The sequence below is a fragment of the Passer domesticus genome, chromosome 1, assembly GCF_036417665.1.
Source record: "Passer domesticus isolate bPasDom1 chromosome 1, bPasDom1.hap1, whole genome shotgun sequence".
NCBI classification, from domain to species: domain Eukaryota; kingdom Metazoa; phylum Chordata; class Aves; order Passeriformes; family Passeridae; genus Passer; species Passer domesticus.
Window position 1 is genome coordinate 38,289,711 of NC_087474.1, and position 18,765 is coordinate 38,308,475.

Here is an 18,765-nt window from a genome sequence, read left to right on the forward strand (position 1 = left end):
TTCTTCTCTTGTTTGGATATTCATTGCAGCATGTACATGAAAAACCCCAGAAACTTATATGCATCACCAGACCAGTTTACACATGGACACCCACCAAAAAAGTCACTTTCATTAAGGAGTGTTTTGACTGCAGCAGAAGTTCTCTCTAAAGAGGCTGCAAGACTTGTAACTAACAGCCTACATAGTTTAGGATCAAAACTAGGATAGCTGGAAATGAACATCTGATCATGATTTAATTAAACTGCACTGCCATGTATATGAACTACAGGAAATAGAAATGTCACTGTGGCCACTAAACACGAGAACACATGACAGTCATTTTCAGTTTCTGTCATGATCATGATCCATGAAATGGATAAAGGTAAACCCCAAAACACTGAAGTGCAGTATCTTAACAGCTGACAAGGACCTCAGTATAACAGCAGATATTTCAAGGTGCTTTTGCTAAAATCATGCAGCTTCATTCAAAAGCATGCATAGCTAAAATGCCCCATTTTCACAATGTTACTCCACTGTCCCTTAGCTCTCAAACCCCACTCTCTGGAGCACTTATCAGTGCTTCATAAAGCAGCAATAAGCCGTGAAGTACTACAATAATGACAGAATACTGATCTTCCTTCTGAATGGGAAAATATGGAAGTGGTCTCTCTAACATAAAAAGCCAAAAAACTTAGATCTATGAGGCAGCACTCAAAACAGAAGTGATTAAAGGTTTTCATTCCCATGTTTATCAAATTAAGTAATAGGTGTAAAATATTATTAAAATATACTAAGCATAATTTTCTATCTGGTCAAGATACATCACCTCAAAGACAGCAATGCCATAAAGCAATTTCAGAGATGTGGAAAAGTTGTGAACCTAATGAAGGTCACAACAAAACTGACCTCAGTATACCATAAATTAAGTAATTTATGAGGTAATCCTACCAATCATTTAAACAGAACTTCGTAAAATCTGATAGGTCCAAGATTTCAAGTCAATTAGGCCAAAATATCAGTTCAGAAGACAGGACAGTATTCATATATTTCATATCTCTACTGCTGATTAGTGTGTGCCTGTCACCACCAGAATACCATCAACCAGTAAGTCAAGGTAACTCAGAGAATTTTGACAAAATTTTCTAAAAATAATTTTTTTTTTTCATAGTGCTTTTTAATTTAAGTATTTTAAAACTGTATGAAATCTAGAAATGATCCATAAAAACTACCACCACTATCCCTGCATACAGAAGGAGGAAGTTTTAATGACTGATGAAAGGATGATCTAAGTGAACACTCAGACAACTTAGAGTTGCATTCTTTCAGAGGAATAATCTTCTTTCAAATGTCACTTTTAATTGCAGCCCCAAAAACACTTCACAGATTAAAAATCTTGTAACAATACTGATCATAAAGAATGATCTAGTTTGGATATTCAGTAACAAATATTTACTTTTTCTTACAAGTTCAGCTGAAAATTATTCCCTTTTAAACTCTTCTATAGTTCTAGAATGCACTTAATTTTTATGCCCTATAGTTCAGCAGGACTCAAGTCTGGGATTTTAACTTAGATCCAAGTTGATGTACTTTGAGAGCACTCAGAAAAGCTTGTACTCCACAATGCTAAGGCAGAATTATTGTTAAAACTACTTACCAAGAATTTCATCAAAGATCTTGTACAAGCCTGGAACAAAGGTAACTTCTCTGCAATTCATTCCTACATCTTCATCATAAACCCACATTAACTACATGGAAACAAAATAAAAGTATTTACTGTCTTGGTAAACCACTCTATAATTCTCTAAGATTTATTTCCATCAGGAACTTTCCTCTTACAGTCTGATTACTGCAGCCATACAAGACAAAAGCAGAAGTCTGAAGAAGTTACAGCTGTATCCACAAAGAATTCTATAATGAAAATCCATTATTTTCTGCTTGGCAGGGAACTCCCGACAGCACAGACAGTGAAGTTCAAAGCAATTTACAACTTCACAGAAACAACTGAAGAAAGTGCCAGCAGGAGGCTTAAATTCTCTGCTCTCTACCTAAACCAAGAGACCAAAGCATTTTTGCATCTAGTATAAATGCTACTTACAAATATGCATAAACATGTGCGTGCACATAGGCACGTTTGTGAGCACAGACCTATACACACACAGCTGTCTGTTTACACACACAGCTGTTTGTATTTTGACTGGATTTCAGTATTTTTTGTTTGTATCTTTTCAGATGAACCAAGCCTTAAAGCAGGTTTTATCCCCCTCCCTACACACGCATACATAAACAAGACCACAGTTTTTTGACCTTCTAATTCAGAAAAGTGACAAAAAACAGAGATGCATCTATTTAATAACCAGAATAGACATTTCCTCATTAAAACAACAAAACCCACAAAGACTGTAAATTTAGTGACACTTACCTGAGTTAAGGGTTCAACTGACCCAATGTAGGTATCTGGACGGAGGAGGATGTGCTCAAGCTGAGTCTTTTTCTGATAAACTCTCTCAACAGACATCTTCTTTGAAGTGTCATTTTTATTAATGCTTTCCGAGTCTTCCTTTTTTGAAGCATTCATCTGATTATCAAATAATGTCTAAAAAACCAAACCAAACCAACAATCAACCTCATTCAGTCTGTCACTCTTGAGATACAAACAAAATCTGACAGAGATCTCAATTACAATCAAAACCTGTCATGCAATTTAAATGTTAAGTTTTCAGATGTATTAAGATAAAGCAACAGAGAAAAATCAACAGATTACATGACAGATCCTTAACAAATTGTTGCATATTCAAACTTCAGCAATTTACTAAGCACAATAAACCAAAATAGGGAAACAACAGCACAAAAGGCACCCATTTCTTCAGGTTAAGTATTTATAACATCTATTTTGAGTATAAGCATTTGAATCCAAACCACTGAATACTGCTCCAAACAGTAACAGCAATACTGCACTTTTATACATTATAGTCTGGACAATTAATTCAGCAGGACTTAAGAAACACTACAATGCCTCTCCTACTGGCTTCCCAATTACTGTAATTTACATTTTCTACTGTAGTGATCAAACCTGATACAATCCCAGAATGCTTTATGATGAAAGGAGAGACACTATTTACAGGAGCATACAGAGGAATGACAAGGGGAAATAGCTTCAAACTGAAAGAGTAGGTTTAGATTATACATTAGGAAGACATTCTTTACTGTGAGGCTGGCGAGGCACTAGAACAGGTTTCTCAGAGGGGCTGTGGATGCCCCAACCCCGGGAGTGTCCAAGGCCAGGTTGGATGGAATTTTGAGCAACCTGGTCTAGTGGGAGGTGTCCCTGCCCACAGCAGCAGGGTTGAAACTCGATGACCTTTAAGGTCCCTTTTAACCCAAGTCATTCTGTGGTTCTATTAAATAAGCCAAGGACTGAAAGAAGAGAGAATCACATAGGCTAATGTTGGAATTTAAACAGAATTCATGCCTAATCTGTCTGAATTTTATGAAAAATACCTTGAAGAACAGTTTTATGGTAAACTAACTCACTTTGGGATGGGGAGGAAGGTGAGATAAAGAGATCTGGTGGACTTTCAGCAATTTATCCTGATAGATACCTCCTTGCCATTGAATGAAAACCACATAAAAAAGGTTAATCTCAGAACAACCAAATACAGACAGGCCCTCTTCTGGGACAGTAAAAGCATACATACAAAGAGACTAGTAATGACGTTTTACAGTATGCATTCCTATCCATAAACTGAAATTATCTGAATTATCTTAAAAATTCCAGTAAATGTAACTTTAACTCACATGATTTATTTGCCTGGCTTAGGAAGATATAAGAAATTCTGTCCCCACCCACCCACCCAGTACCTGAAATTGCCCCCTTCTCTCAGAGGGGCTTTATCAACTCTGAAGCAGGTGTTACATGACCAGTATAAACCATCACCAGACAAATAATGAGGGCAAAATCCACTTGCCACTCAGGCAAATTTTCTCCCTTTCATTTAGCTGTTTCCAGCATGTGTCTATATAAAGTAAATACAGGCTAAACTCCAACCTTCAATTAACCAGTCATCCTGCAAATTTTGTGGCCAAAAGGAAGTGCAATCACTCCTCCTTCACTCTAGCTTTTGCTGCAGCCTCAGTAAGCACTGAAAGCAAAGGGCAAGAAAGCACATAAATCCATAGGAAAAAAGGAGCAGAGGATACTGAACTCACACCATCAACTTCAGCAGAATCAAAAAGACCAAACACCAATCTACAGCACACAATTCTCCACATATTAATCTCATTTATCTTCTCCAGCTTCTAGTACTCAGGCTATGATGCCTCTACACCTCCCCCTCCCAGCCTGGCCAGCACAAGAATAAAGCATTTCTTTCTATTCATAACACGGGAAATTACCTTTCTCCTCCAGATTTAGAGATCACATTTTTCTGGTTTATTTATGGAAATTCTAGGAAGCACACTTCCAGAACTTTGAGAGAGGCAGGCTGTGTGCCCCAGTGATGACAACAACCAGTTATTTGGCCAGGAGTGAACCTGAACATGCCAAATTAGAACAAAATTCTCTATTAGCTACTCCTGTATCTGACAGCATCCAGAGGAAAAGGGGAAAGAACCCAGGGAACCTCACAATCTGGCACAGGATTGCACGCAGCAGAGTTGGAACCACAACACTAGCTCTCATCACTATTCTTCTGGAGTCTATCTCATTTTCTGCCAAACAGGGCAGTTGCAAAATCACATGGGTGATCAGAGGGCTTTGGTATCCAACTTAATTTAGCCTTCACAGTTATTTGGTTGTAAACTGTGATAACCCTGACACCATCACCCTAAAAATATTAGCTATGGATCAACTAAGCAAGCAGAAAAGGAACTGCAAATCTGCAAACAGATGCATTAAAATGATAGCTGGAAGAGGAAGAATAAGAATTGTTACTACAGAAGCATTGCCAATAGTTGCAATGCAATTTTTTTTTCATTGAAGTAGTTCTGTGAATGATGTCCAGGCTTTCAATGAGTTTCACTGTATATGTATATAAATATTTGTTATTTTATTACCATCTTTGACATCATATCTCATAGGCATTACCCTTAGCTCACTTACTGGTCCCACAGGTCTGCTAACACTGTTTTACTATGTTCATGTGTTCTGAAGGGACCAGTGACTAGCAGGAAAATAACATAATATTTCTCAGATTAAATAAGTGTTGGAAAAAAAGGAAGAGAGGAGATGCAATTGATATAGAATGCAACAGAATTCCGGGTGCAAAGACCATTAAAATCTAGTTCAAACAGAACTGTTCAATTTGCTCCCAAGTCTTAGGCCATAAGAAGTTTTTACAGTCAGGGAAGGTTGTGCCAGGCAGTTACCACATGACAGTCCTTCAGCTGACATGTATATAACTATTATATTCTCAGGACTGCTCTGAGACAGTTCTCCAAAATGCTTCTACTCATCCAGTGTGAGGACTGGGACTGTGATCTAACCATGCATCACAACTTGGCAAACACATTAACACAAAGTGAGAACTTAAACTTTAGCCTAAAAAATTAGGCTACAGTTTTCCTACCTCCAATAGCAAAAATGCTATGGGACAAGCAGAGTAAGAGTCAGATGATTAGCAGAAGTCCATTTGATTGTGACCGAGTAGCTCTAGATTGGGAAAAATTATTACAGAATAGAGTATTGGGAAGGGATTTCTACAAGCTATTGCCTTTAATGCAATGCTAGGAAATGCATTTCTGTTTTCCAACAAAAGTTTTACTAACAACTTAGAGGAGTTCATACTTTCCAATTTATCAGTAATAAATGTAGTGTATCAAAACTATATCTTCTGTTGAGATTACACTTCCAAATTGTTGTCATGCTGACAAACAAGGGAGGTCACAGCAAAACCAACTCTACTGCCCAAAAAGAGCTAGCCCTGCAGAAGTGTCCCTTCCTGGGGACACTTGAGGTTTGTTGTAGGCCAGCACTAGTAAGGATCCTCGGCTACTGCACTCCTTGGGACACTATGTCCAGTATTGTTTATAACACACTCACTAGAACACGATAACGTATGATTTAAAAAGGGAAAAAAATACACAAAGGAACAGCATAACATATTTTCTTTCTGCTCAATGATTTAAAAAAAAAAAGGAAAAAAGTAGTCTTAAAGAACTTTAATGCTCTAGTTTTTATTAAGACATCACAAAGTATGCCACATAAATGTTCATTTCATTGTCATAGAGAAGGACAGATTTTATTCATGATTGTATGATTTTATTCATACAATACTCCAAGAATCACAGATATTCTGCATGCAAAAAACCCCTCGTGTTATTAACATTCAGAATTTATTTAACACGCTATTGAAACACAAGCAGAAAAGCAAAAGCCCAAAAGTATTCAACTCTACAAATGAATATAATTATGCAGGTATGCAAGGATCAGAAGTCCAGAACTGCAGTTTCCCAGGCCAAGCATTTTGGGCTGTGCTGTACCCAGAAAACCAATTCTGAATATCTTTATCTCCATCTCAAATGGACATTTTTAGAGTTCAATTGATGCTTAGAACTCACTCCAAAAAAGAGAGAATCTTCATCACCAAACACAGGATAGAGAGCTATGGACACAAATATCCTCCACAGTCTTTATATTTTGTGTTCCTTGATTAAAAAAAAACCAAAATAAAATCTAAGTGTTTTCAACTTCTGAATTTCTACTAAAAATACAAATAAATGCAACAGGAAAGTCCTCCCTCACTTTTCTTTTTTTTTTGGTTTTAAACTGGGCAAGCACTTAACCACAGTGCTGTTTAACTGACAATCTCTGCTGTGTATTTTGGAACTGACTCAAGAATGCCTTTTGTATTCTGTCCTGTATGAAAGATCTTCATATTGTTAAAGCTTCAATAACACTTCTCAAAACAGCATCAGCTGTTGTTTCATGAGAAAACCCCTAAAGAGAATTAACCAAGTGTCACAAAGGGCTTAAGTCTTCTGCTTCACAGTGAGACTGCTTTTTGCTTGTTTGTTTACAGGTTACCCAATGTTCAAGGTCTGCTTTACAATTTTAATGTTGCAAATTTTTTTTTAATTATTATTTTTAAGACACAGTGTGTGACTTTCCCAACGCTCTTGTGAGATTCAAGACTTTACAAATTCTTACTAATCTTGTGGAGTTTCTAACCCTCCAGATTGGTGACAAATACACAAATATGGGTAAGTCAGCAAGATGACCATGTTTAAGTAGTTTGGAAAGCTACAACCTATTGTTCAACCTCTTTCAAAGACATGCAGTCAAGCTTTATACAGTGACTTCTGATGGTGCCAGCTTCCTACATGCTCTTAAACACAGCATAGTGACAACTGGACAGAAAAACCCCAATTCTCAGGTGACAGCAATTGCTGCACAGGTTACCACATCACGACTGTTGTGCATGCTGCCACAACCAGGTCTTATCGTGGCAACTGCTTTCCCCAGGATGACTGAAAGTCTGCAGAGCTTCCCTTTTGAAGATGTTTTTGCCATGAATTTATCTAGTACTGTGTGAAAGCTGCAGTCATTCTTTCCTTTGGTGATCTCCACAGGTAGAAGCCAAGTAGCTGCTGATAGACAACAGTTTGGTAACAAGGCTTTTACTGTCTACTCTCAACCCATGAACTCACATATTTCACTTTGGCATCTTCTTTCTTCACATTTTGCCTTTTTTTTCTCCATGTTATATTCTCACCCATTGACATTTCTGTGCATAAAAAGGCACGTATGAAATCCATACTAAGTTAGAGATTTTTATTGCCTTTTTGTAATGAAAACCAGGTCATGCCATCTTTCTTTGTGTTTTGAGCCACCGTGCTGAGTTTAGTTACTTATGCTGCAAACAGCTGTACTTAATACAGCTAAATCTTAATGCACACGTCATCTAGAGAGTTTGGCAGCACCAGGGAAAAGCTATTCCTATCTAAAGACACAATAACATATAAAGCTACAACAAAGAAGGCAGGTTTCATCATCAGTTTCAGTCTTGCCATAGCTGGAATATACATCCTTGATTTGACAGCTTACTTTAAGTGAAGGCTTTACTCTTACTTAAGTAGATTAATTCCATATCATAGAAAGTTGAAAAACCTGAAAAATGTTTAATACTAATGTCTCTCCCCACTTACACAAACTTAATTTTGTATTGGTCAGTGTCATAGTCTCCTCCACTGCAAAACACCTCCATACAACACTAACAAACCATTTTTCTTCAGTCTGCCCATTCCTTCTTACTCTTATTAGGTGGCAAGAAAAGGGCTCATTTTCTACATTGGCAGACTAGCATAATGAGACTAGAAGAGAACATGTAGGTGAACAAGAAGTTTCCGTCCCTTTGGCTTTGTCTTTTCTGCCTTAAACTCATAAAACTACTCCATATAATGAATACTCCTGATACATACTCCTGAATAGGCAAATGCAGCCCTGGGACATAACAATTTAGAAAAGTATATGCCATGTGTCCTACATTTCCTTAAATAAAGTGTAGGATAAGCACATTTAGTGGGACAAGACAGTAAATTTTGAGTGTAATTAAGCTGTAAAACCTTGGGAGGTTAATTAAGTAATGAAATCCAGATTACAGTTCAAAACAAAACTACCTCTTCTGAGGGAGATATGCTGTAACTACAAAAAAAAAAAAAAAGTATATAGGTGCCTTCTGATAATTACAAGGGAATTCTATAGATAACATGCTCTTGACTGTACTGTGCCATACTGGATCATAATGGCCTCTTCTTGTCCTAGAAAAATTGACAAAGAACACAATTTTACCTAAACATTTTGCAATCTTCCCAAAGAAAACTCTGGCTGAGAATACCTCCCACCATGCAAACAAAAACTGGAGGGAGTTTCAAAATAAACCACTCTCCTGCTGTGTTTAACAAATGGTTGGGCTCTCCTGCCAAGACGAAAACACACAAAAGTAACAGTTCCTTTTTACCACAGCAAACTTCCATAGATTGTCACATACCATTAGTAACATGAACTAAATCTCTCTATCACAACCTTCCCAAAGCGGATCATGGAAAGGAGTTCCCAGAAAATTCACCCAGAACTAGTCTCACCAGTGAGACTAATCCATCTGTTCATTTTAAATTCCTAATTTATTTTTTTTAATCCCCTGATATCTGACACTTTGCTCTGGACTCTGAAAGCATCACATTATATAGAGTTTGTGACGATGAGCCATCTATGGAATAGTTCAGAATGGTCAGATTGCTCTGTTAGAGAAAACCAAAACTATTCATTGCAGCCAAAAGGGCGAAATTCCTTCTTTCTTCCCTCCTCCATTCCTTATAGTGCAATCAAATCCACCTCCCAATCAGGTTCAGGGAGCAAACAGAGCTTTTCCTCGTTCTTTATCAACCAGAAGCAGCCAGTTGTCTGCCAGCTCACTTTTCTGAACAAGCTTGCTAGAGAATCAGACAAGTTAGTGTTGTAAGGACAAGAACATAAACATACAGCTAGGAGGGTATGGCTAAAAAAACCAAAAACCACACACTTTTCAACAAGTATTGCTAGATTGCTTAGCTGCATGATGGAATTACACTCTTGGAATTATAGAGCTTCATCTTCCTAGTAAATACCTAAACACCATAAAAGTAGCATCATTTTTATTTTAGGATTATTAATACACAACACAGAGGCATACAAGATTTAAGTAAAAATTTAGGGATTTGCTTTCTCTATTCTTTTTGAAGAATAACACCTTTGTGCAAATATGTATGCTCACTGTAATTACTTCTGACCAGAAAATGATGTATATTGTTTTAAATATTAATTAATTTTCTGTCATATTAAGTTAGTACAGCAACAGCCATGCTTTATTTGGCACAGGCTGCTACACAACCAATAATACATTCAGATCCTGATTTTTACTATGGTCTTTAAAAGCAGGTGTCTAACGTCTGCACTTGCATGATGACAATTAAATTGAATTTTATTGCTACATTTTTCTGTTGGTCTGAAATTTTTTATCCACTGACAAGTTCTGTTCCAATACTAAATTTTTTATTGCTCACACAGCATCAAAAAGTGTATCCATGGATGATCTAGTAACAGACAATCTTCTAAGAATCTCTCATTTCCAGCTAAAATTCAGAGACAAACAAGGGAAAAATACTCTAACACAAAAGGCATTTATTAATGCTATACTTTAAGACACCTTAAGACTGTTTTCTTACAAATTCTGGTAACAGTGGTCTTTGGAACCACTGGCTGAAGCCATTTGATGACAGAATGCCCAGAACTATTTGGGCCACTGTTTCACCACCAGCTCACACACAATCCCTCCACTAGCCAAGAAATCAAAAAGTTTGAGGTTCTGATATCTGAACTTCAGGTTATCAGTATCTGGCTGCACCTCTTTATAACTCAGTGCTTCCCACATCCTTGACCTTTTCCTAAGGCTTTACTGCATCACTAGTTTGAGCACTGTCAAAGTATTCCAGACTCCCAGCACATTTCCATTTCCCAATTGCAATTCCCAACTTGCCACATCCTGAGATTTTGGTTTCTGAAAAACAAAATCTTTGAAACCCATACAGGCTGTACATCAAGTATCACATCAGCACTGCGATATTTTTTTTCAGATGCTCTGGTCCGATGGCCAGCTGGAACCCATATCATACTGCAAGGTGTTTTTTCCCTGCTGACCTATCTTCATTGTTAACAAACTTTAGAAAAAACTTTGGGCAGGACTAAGGCAACATTCAAGACATTCATGCTGCAAGACAGCACATGGAGAGAACAAATCCCACAGGGTAGTTTCTGAGCTCATGTTAACTGGCACACATGAAGATTTCATTCTTCAGAGCCCCCCAAACCCAGATTTTCTGGTTTCTGGACTACCAGTCACACTACATTAGCAATAGAGGAGAGCCCAAATATCATTCAGAGGTTGCTGATCCAGCTGCACTCTTCAGTGGGAAGCAATCCTCTGCTGAACAAGAGAAGCGAATTCTTAAACTCTCACAAATGTCACAGCTATCAGTATATTAGAATTTGTTTATAATAACATACCTTGATGTTATCTGCCTGTCTGCATTGCATTCAAATACTAAAACACCTTGACTGTGATACACGGGCTTTTCATACTTTTAATACACATGGTGCCCTAAAAAGGAATGCAATATGATCAGTAGACACTATTAGAAGTCTCCTCCCTGGAACCTTCCACAGAAAAGCAATAGCAACATATTTACTTAACACAAGGCACCATGTAAATGAAAATGAATGAGCTTTTTCCTTTAAAAAAAAACAGTCCCAAACACTGATCATTCATACCCCTTATGACAATTGGTCCACACTAAAACTACTTTTTTATAATTAGAAGCACCTATGATAACACAGTCATATTTTCTGGTATTCTCTAGTTTGCAAATCTATTTTTTTCTGCCATATTAAAATAAATATGAATCCAGTGTTCCTTAAAAAAAAAGTTGCCTGAGTTTAATTGCTCAGCTCCAACTATGCAACATCTACTCCTCCTCTGGAGACTTTACAAGCCTTGAAACGTTTTATAAGCCTCATAAATATACTACAAATTCTAGTCTCACTCCTGTAGTAAATTCCATGAGAAAGGAACAGAGGGTTGGTTTTCCAGACATTGACAGCAATTTAGAAGGAGGAAAACAGATGCATCAATGAGTCAATAAACCCTTAATGCTGTTCCAAAACTCCCCTCTCTTCCTCAGCCACTCATCCTCCCACAACAACATTCCTACAGAAGTCATTAGGAAAAGTCTTTCAGGATTGTTCATTAAAAGTGCTGACAATCTTGAAGATCATCAAAACTCTACCCTTTAATTTGCTATTTAAGAATTGTGTCTTGGCAGGCAGAAGAATCAACCTCTCCATAAAAGGTACCATATAAAAGACTCATAACTTCAAATATATTTTGAGATTAATTTTTAAGTTGTTTTGCATTTTCATCACCTTTCTGTTACCTGACATGTATGTTTATCACTCAGCTGGCAAAGAAGAAAGCCTGCATGGCACATTCTGAAAGGCTTAACTAGTATCAGGAAGAGCAGGTTGACATGATACAAACTTAAGACTTGTTTTCTCTCAAGCATCTGGACCATCTGCCTGTCTCCACCATCATACCAGTAAGGAACTTCTTTCTCTGCCTCCAGACAATTTCTCACATGCTTGTACAGTCTCCTATTAGAGATTTTAAGAAAAACCCTCTTCTGGATCTACTTAATACCAAAAAAGAGTAACTGCCTCACTTCTTGCAACTGCTCTCCTCCAAGCAGCTTGCCTCCCTTTTACTCCAAGACTGTGACAAGACACCTCAGAGTTTTCATCATGCTGCTGTAACACAACAGTGGTGGAAAACCCTAAGTTAGGATCACTAAACACAGTATGACAAGAAACACAACCTCAGCCAACAAAAAGCTCAGTGCTGACGCATGGACCAACACCTGAATGACTTCAGGCAGCAGAACCCTCTGTATCAGCTGGACTGAGACAAAGTTATTTTTCCCCAGACACTTTGCCATTCTTGTACCTTCATATCACAGCACACAACTGGGGAATAAGCACAGGACTGAAACGCTCACAAACTACTACACTATTGTCCCTAAAAACCCCAAATAGCCCAGAGCTACCATGGATTACACAGCTGGAAATATCTCCACTGAACCCACACTGTCCATCTCTCATAAGTAAAGATGCCCTGCTCAGGGTATGACCCCAGAATTCTACCTGTTCTTATAGAAATATTACATATCAAGCCATCTGGTTGCAAGAGGGTTTTTTTTTTATTTTTTTCCCTCTACTTTATCTCAGCTTCTTTTGATTTATAGGAAAATAACTTTTCAGTGCTATCTTATGGTTTCTGTATTTTGTCATGACAAGAAAATATTATTTCTTGCTCTGTCCTTAAAGATTCCTTCAGAGATTGAGAAAGATGGTGTGAGTTCTTGGCACCTCACTAAGGTAGACATTTGCCCAGTTTTTAATACATTTGCTCTTTTGCTCTTCTCATAAGTTTCCAGTGTCTGAAGAAGGAATAGGAAACCCAAGACTAACTAGGCCCACTCATTCACTAAAAAAGAGCAAAAAACCAAAATCAAGACATGTGGTATCCATGAGAGGAGGACTGTTTAATATCTCAACTGCAATTCTACTTCACAAATCAGGGGGGGGAAAAAAAAGTAGATTAAGCATTTTAATCCTTTTTTACATATTTCATATTTCCTTTTTTTTTTTCCCTTTAAGGTAGCTTTTTAAATTATGTCCAAAGGAAAATATAGATCTGATGTTTAGGTCTGTACCTTTCAAACATGTTCTAGCTCAAGTAGATTTTACACTAACTTGGCTAACATGCTTTTTGCTTACTTGCTGAAAAAAACACACTAAAATTGCTAGATGTGCATAGTGTAACAAATCCACAGATTTATCACTTTCACAAAATAAAGAAATAGAAGTAGTAGCTTACTTTCAGTGGCAAACTGTATTTCTATGTAAATTTGAATTACATTGAGACAGACAGGATATTAAAATAGCTTTGTTAAATGAAACTAGATGAGCTGATATCACAGAATAAGTTAACAACTCACTTCAAAACATGACTTAAAAGGACTTAGTTCATAACAGTAAAAGCATTTGCAATCACACTGAAATTTTAAAAATAGCAAGTCTGATGCTCACTTGTCAAGGAAGGGAGGAATATTCTGCTGCTTTTCACAACAAATTTCTGAGTACTCTTCACTGAAATACCTGAAGAATACAGCTAGGAAACACTTTTGAATAAAAATCACTAAGAGCTGTTTTATCACTTCACTTATGAGAAATGGTTTTCTTCTATATTTGCAACACAAATAAATATCTGGTGTTTGATCTTGACACCTTGTTTTTATCGCTAGAACTTAAAACATAGTTCACATTTTGGTATTTATTTTCCAAGTTATGCAATAATATTTTATATGCCTTGATTTAGAATTTACTTTAAATCTGGAATAATAGCCTTAAAAATACATTCTTCCAAAACACCTGTGTTCCAGTACAAGTACTTGAGAAGACACCACTATGTTTCCAAGCTTGCAATTTTCAAGAGATGTCTTCACACAGTTATACACATATAGAACTGTGTGTTTTTTCCTCAATCTGATTTTGAAAACATTCAAAGCACCTACTTAATGCAGAATAATATTTTCACTGTGGGTGGCTTGCAAGAAATTTACTGTTTCAAACAATGAAAATTAAATTTCTGTAACAGTTTTCATTCTTAAGTTTTCTATATATAATCTATTATATTTGTATAAAACTCACTCCCAATGATGGAATTGCTCCCATCCATCAGCTATGAATCACATGTGCTGCTTTTCATTATTTAAACATAAACATGCATTTGCAGACTGCCTTTGCATGTAGACACACGAGGCAGTTTAGATGCAAGGTAAAAAACCTACTTCTGGATAAATAAAGTGAATGCAAATGAAACACTAAATTTAATCACTAATTTTTTCAGACATAAGCTGTCTATCTTAGACTACTTATATGTTTTTTTTATTTGGAGAAGTTACTTTATCTGTCCAAATAAAGTAAGTCCTTACTTACTAACACAATACAGCCACAGGCATCTTAAAAATTAAATGTACACACACACAAATCTCACAGGTCAAACATTAACAGAGGGCACGTGCTCGAGCGTACACCTTCCCTCCCTGAACACCTGAAACAATTGCCCACAAACCTTCTAAAATCAATTCCTCCCCAAACCCTGAGATATGTATCCCTTCCTAGACTTGGTTACAATTGAGCTCCCCACTCCTATGCATCCATCACTCCTTCACCTATGCCAGAACAAGGTTTTCTCCCCGCCTGGAATACCGAGGGTGCAGATGCACGCCCTGAGCTGTGGGACTGGCTCAGCTGCTGCCCAGGACGTGGCCCCAGTCCTGTTCCAGTACCAAGCCTCCACCTCATATCACCTCTACCACTTCTTTGATCCTGCATTATTCAGCACTCTGACAAGGAGAAGATTGGACAACAAAATATTTAATGAATGCTGGTGTGGAGGGAAGAGGATAAGAAGCAACCGCTTTTTTTCTGGTAGGCAAACCAAAACACCTGAGGAATCCCTCTTCAGAACTACTGGTTCTGACTCACTCTAGTGAACCACAAACATTTCCCTCTGGTGCTGGAATACCCAGGGAAGTCATGACATCTCTTCAAAGCACTGTTTCCTTAAGGGCAGCAGAATCAGGAATACTACAGGACCAGGAGGGAATGCTGCTTGCCCTCAGCTGCTGGATATAACTGTATAGCTCAAAGCCTACAAAACACATTTTGTTTAGCAAAAGTAAATATTAATACCGATACATTTGGGCCAGTGTTTCAGGTCTGACCTTCCTTTCATCGTATAACTGTGAAAAAAGGAGGGAGGGTAAGGACACGCAGGACAAGGAACCTCCCAGTTCTCTGGTCATAACAGCAAAAGACAGACACTCATATAAAGGAAGAGAACTGCACTGAAACAAGGCTTGGCAACAACACAAGACTTTTCCCCCACGCCCCTCCTGCTCCGCAGACACCACAGAGCAGCAGAGGAAAGATAAGACCAACTAACAGCACATGTAACAAGTGTTACACATGTGACAACTGTGTCCTAGCCCAGCTGCAGCCAGCAGAGAAACAGAAGGCCCGATCCAGATAAAGAAATGGAAAGAACAGAAAGTTAATTCTGAGCTCTAACCTGGGTCTGGAGAGGCAACTAAAAAGGTCTAAAGGACTCAGGAGTAGGAACTTCAGCCACCTACTCCTCCTTTGAAATGAACAGCATAGTAATGAACAGCAATAAAAAGGATAAAAGGCCATTTACCCTTGGTTCACCTCTAGGACAGTATGCCTATTTCTGAAAGCAGACAATTCCATTACGATTTGTTCATATTACTGACCATATCTGCCAACTGTTTGTTCTTGAGGCAGGCTATCAGAGCCCTGCCAGCTTACAGAGCAGTGACACAAGGCTGCTCCTGGTGCTCTGTCTCAGCCCAGCACTCTCCCTCCGAGCACTACCTGGGCAGAAGAAGGGAACGCCGGCATGGCTCCCATCCTAAAGCCCCTGCTCCCACATCGGAGGAACGGTCAGAGCTCGGTGTAGCAGTGAAAAGCAGATCCCTGGGGCAGCAGAGATCCAGTTCAGATTTCAGATGCAAAAAACCTACCCCTAAAGTTAAAAACCTCCCAGGGCAGAAGCCATAACCGGTGAGTTATGGCACATCACTAGAAGTTATCGGACATTGTTCAAGAGGAACACTTGTTTTAATCCTCTCAGAACATATTAAAAGCCAAATCAAACTGGAAGTCATCCCTTTATTAAGTTAAACATATTTGATTTCAAATGAAACAATAGAAGAAGTCCCTTTAATAGGACTAGAGTGGGCTTTATTTGTTGGTGCTTTTAAAAAAAATATATCGATCCTACTATCTATCAATTACATTAACTCTTCATATTTTTAAAAAAATATAGTATTAAGTTAAAATTACCTTAATTTTAAGGTAAACTCTGAATCTTCTGAAAGATGCTTATATCTGAATTTAAATTATTTGAAAGGCTGGTTCTTTTCATTTACCAATATACAACTACTATATTTATTCAAACAAGTATAACCCGAAATTACGCAATATTTCCACCTACTAATAATATATATTATTTCCACTCCATTTCATCTAAAGAGCAGATATTAATGACATTTTTTAAAAGAGAAGTCACATGAACACTCAGCATATATTCACTTTAAGCTAACATTTCCTAGAGTCAAAACCTGCCCCTTTCACCAAGGACAGGGAAGTGGAAGTAGTGTTCAAAGTCCTGAATTATTATCAGCACTCTCAGCTTCCATTTATCAGGCTCATGTAGCTCTTAGGGTTGAGGAAAAAGTCTTGAAAACACTGATAGAATTAAGTGATTAAATGTTGCTTGTTTGAAACACTCAGTTTTGTGGGCATTACCATTGTATCAGAACCAACGCACTTCAAAGTGTTACAATGACTTCTCCTTCACTGTGAAAGGCATGTTTATAAAAACAAATTAAGTGCTATTACTGTGCCATTACAATTCATTTTCTGTAGTTCCTAAACACACACAGAGGCTGAAGAATTATTCCTTTAGTTCACAGTAAGTTTTTCTAGCATTATAAAATGCCATCACATTTTACCAATGAAAACTCTCCTAGTTACAAATCCTTGCTTGGTACCTAACTCTTAATACAACTTAGCACTTTTGTGAGTGACACTTGGAGATCACCCTCCAAAAGTAATTTATATCACTTTGTCAAAACTCCACCTTCTACCAAGTATTAGAGTGCAGAGCTGCAAGTTGATTTCAGAAAATCCTCAACCAGACCAAGAAAAAAAAAGCTATTAAAAACCAAGCAAGTACATTTTATAAAGCAGACGTTATCTTGGTTTGTCTCCAGTTAATAATACTAAATTATTTTCCCAATATGCACTTTCAGTTACTGTACTCTCATGTGTTCTATCACTGGTAATTGTGCCTAACTAGCTATATTTCTTCAAGTCCTGTTACAGCTGAAAACACAGATGATTTGCTGTTTGTTTCCATAAACATTTAATTCTTCTTTCTTTTAAAAGTAAAATAAGGTATCATCTGATGCTTGTATGATGTCTCATTATGAAAGTCACGCTAAAAATTCTCTATTATAGGAAGTACCTTTCTTTTTTCACAACTGCATGTAATTCTTTCCTACCTACAAGCATGCTCTTTGAATCACACCCAAAGCTGAAGTTACTCACACTACTCTTTACTAAAATGTGAGCAAATAGGTTCTGTACACAGGATCTGCTGGTTTGAAACTAACACCCCACCAAGTTTTAAATGACTCCCCATCTTTAGGGCCAGACTTTTTTCTGTTGCCCTTCAATTGTTTAACTCGTGGTCTTATAAGAAACCACAGACTACAGAGAATACATTACTCAGACAGAGAAGCATCCCAGTGGTTTCAACACACTGGCAAGAACTCTAAAAAAATCAAGGTGGTTTCAAAATGATCTACAACTGAACTGCAAGTGGTTGCATATCCAGCAGATATATGGCAAGCAGATTACAGCCAGACAGCTGAAACTATTCTGTCCCTACCTCTGTCCCTCTCACCCTCCTCAAGGACATCATATGATCATCTACAAATGAACCACCACCTAAACCAAAGTTTTTTTTCACCCTGGCACACAGGCCATGGCCCCATTCAATTCTGTGCTACAACAATATTGTTCTTTTGCATGCCAGTGTTCTACAGCTGCCATGGAACAGGTCTGGTTTTAGGAGCTGGCTCAGAAATCCTACCTTCACCATTTAAAATGCACATGAGAGAAAGAAAGAATGTCCCACTGTTTTCTGAAAAAATAAATGAACACAGTTTCAACTAAAATCTGATTATTTCCCTGTAACTACTCTTGAGTTGACAAAAACACTTTTAACTTTTAGTGCTTTTAGAGAATGAAAAGTTTGATCATTTCCAGTTGTAGGAAACTGTTGACTCACCATAATTTCAACCCCATTACATTTAAGAACATGTTTCAATAAAAATGCCTATTCAGTAATTTTCACACTTCATTCTGCAGTTTTCTGTATGAGCTGTAAAGCTTTCAATTACTTGGTCAAACCTAGATGGTAAAACCTTAATTCTGAAGAGCCATCCAAAGTGTAAAGTATTGTGAAAAGAAAGGAGAACAGCTTCTCAACTTAGACATGTTCCCATGGCTGAACTGTGTGATTTCAAATGGCACACCCAGAAACTTGT

General features: G+C 37.5%; 1 protein-coding gene across 4 annotated transcripts in view; it reads right to left on the reverse strand.

Annotated features, from left to right (window-relative positions):
* TOP2B (DNA topoisomerase II beta) overlaps positions 1-18,765 on the reverse strand; it is a 60,269-nt gene that overhangs the window by 39,835 nt on the left and 1,669 nt on the right. For all 4 annotated transcript variants that reach the window (XM_064414694.1, XM_064414700.1, XM_064414690.1 and 1 more), the window contains exons 2-3: positions 2,399-2,572; positions 1,634-1,724 (exon numbers count right to left, since the gene is read on the reverse strand). In XM_064414694.1, the coding sequence (XP_064270764.1) occupies positions 1,634-1,724; positions 2,399-2,572 (265 nt within the window). The remainder of the gene's footprint in view (positions 1-1,633; positions 1,725-2,398; positions 2,573-18,765) is intronic.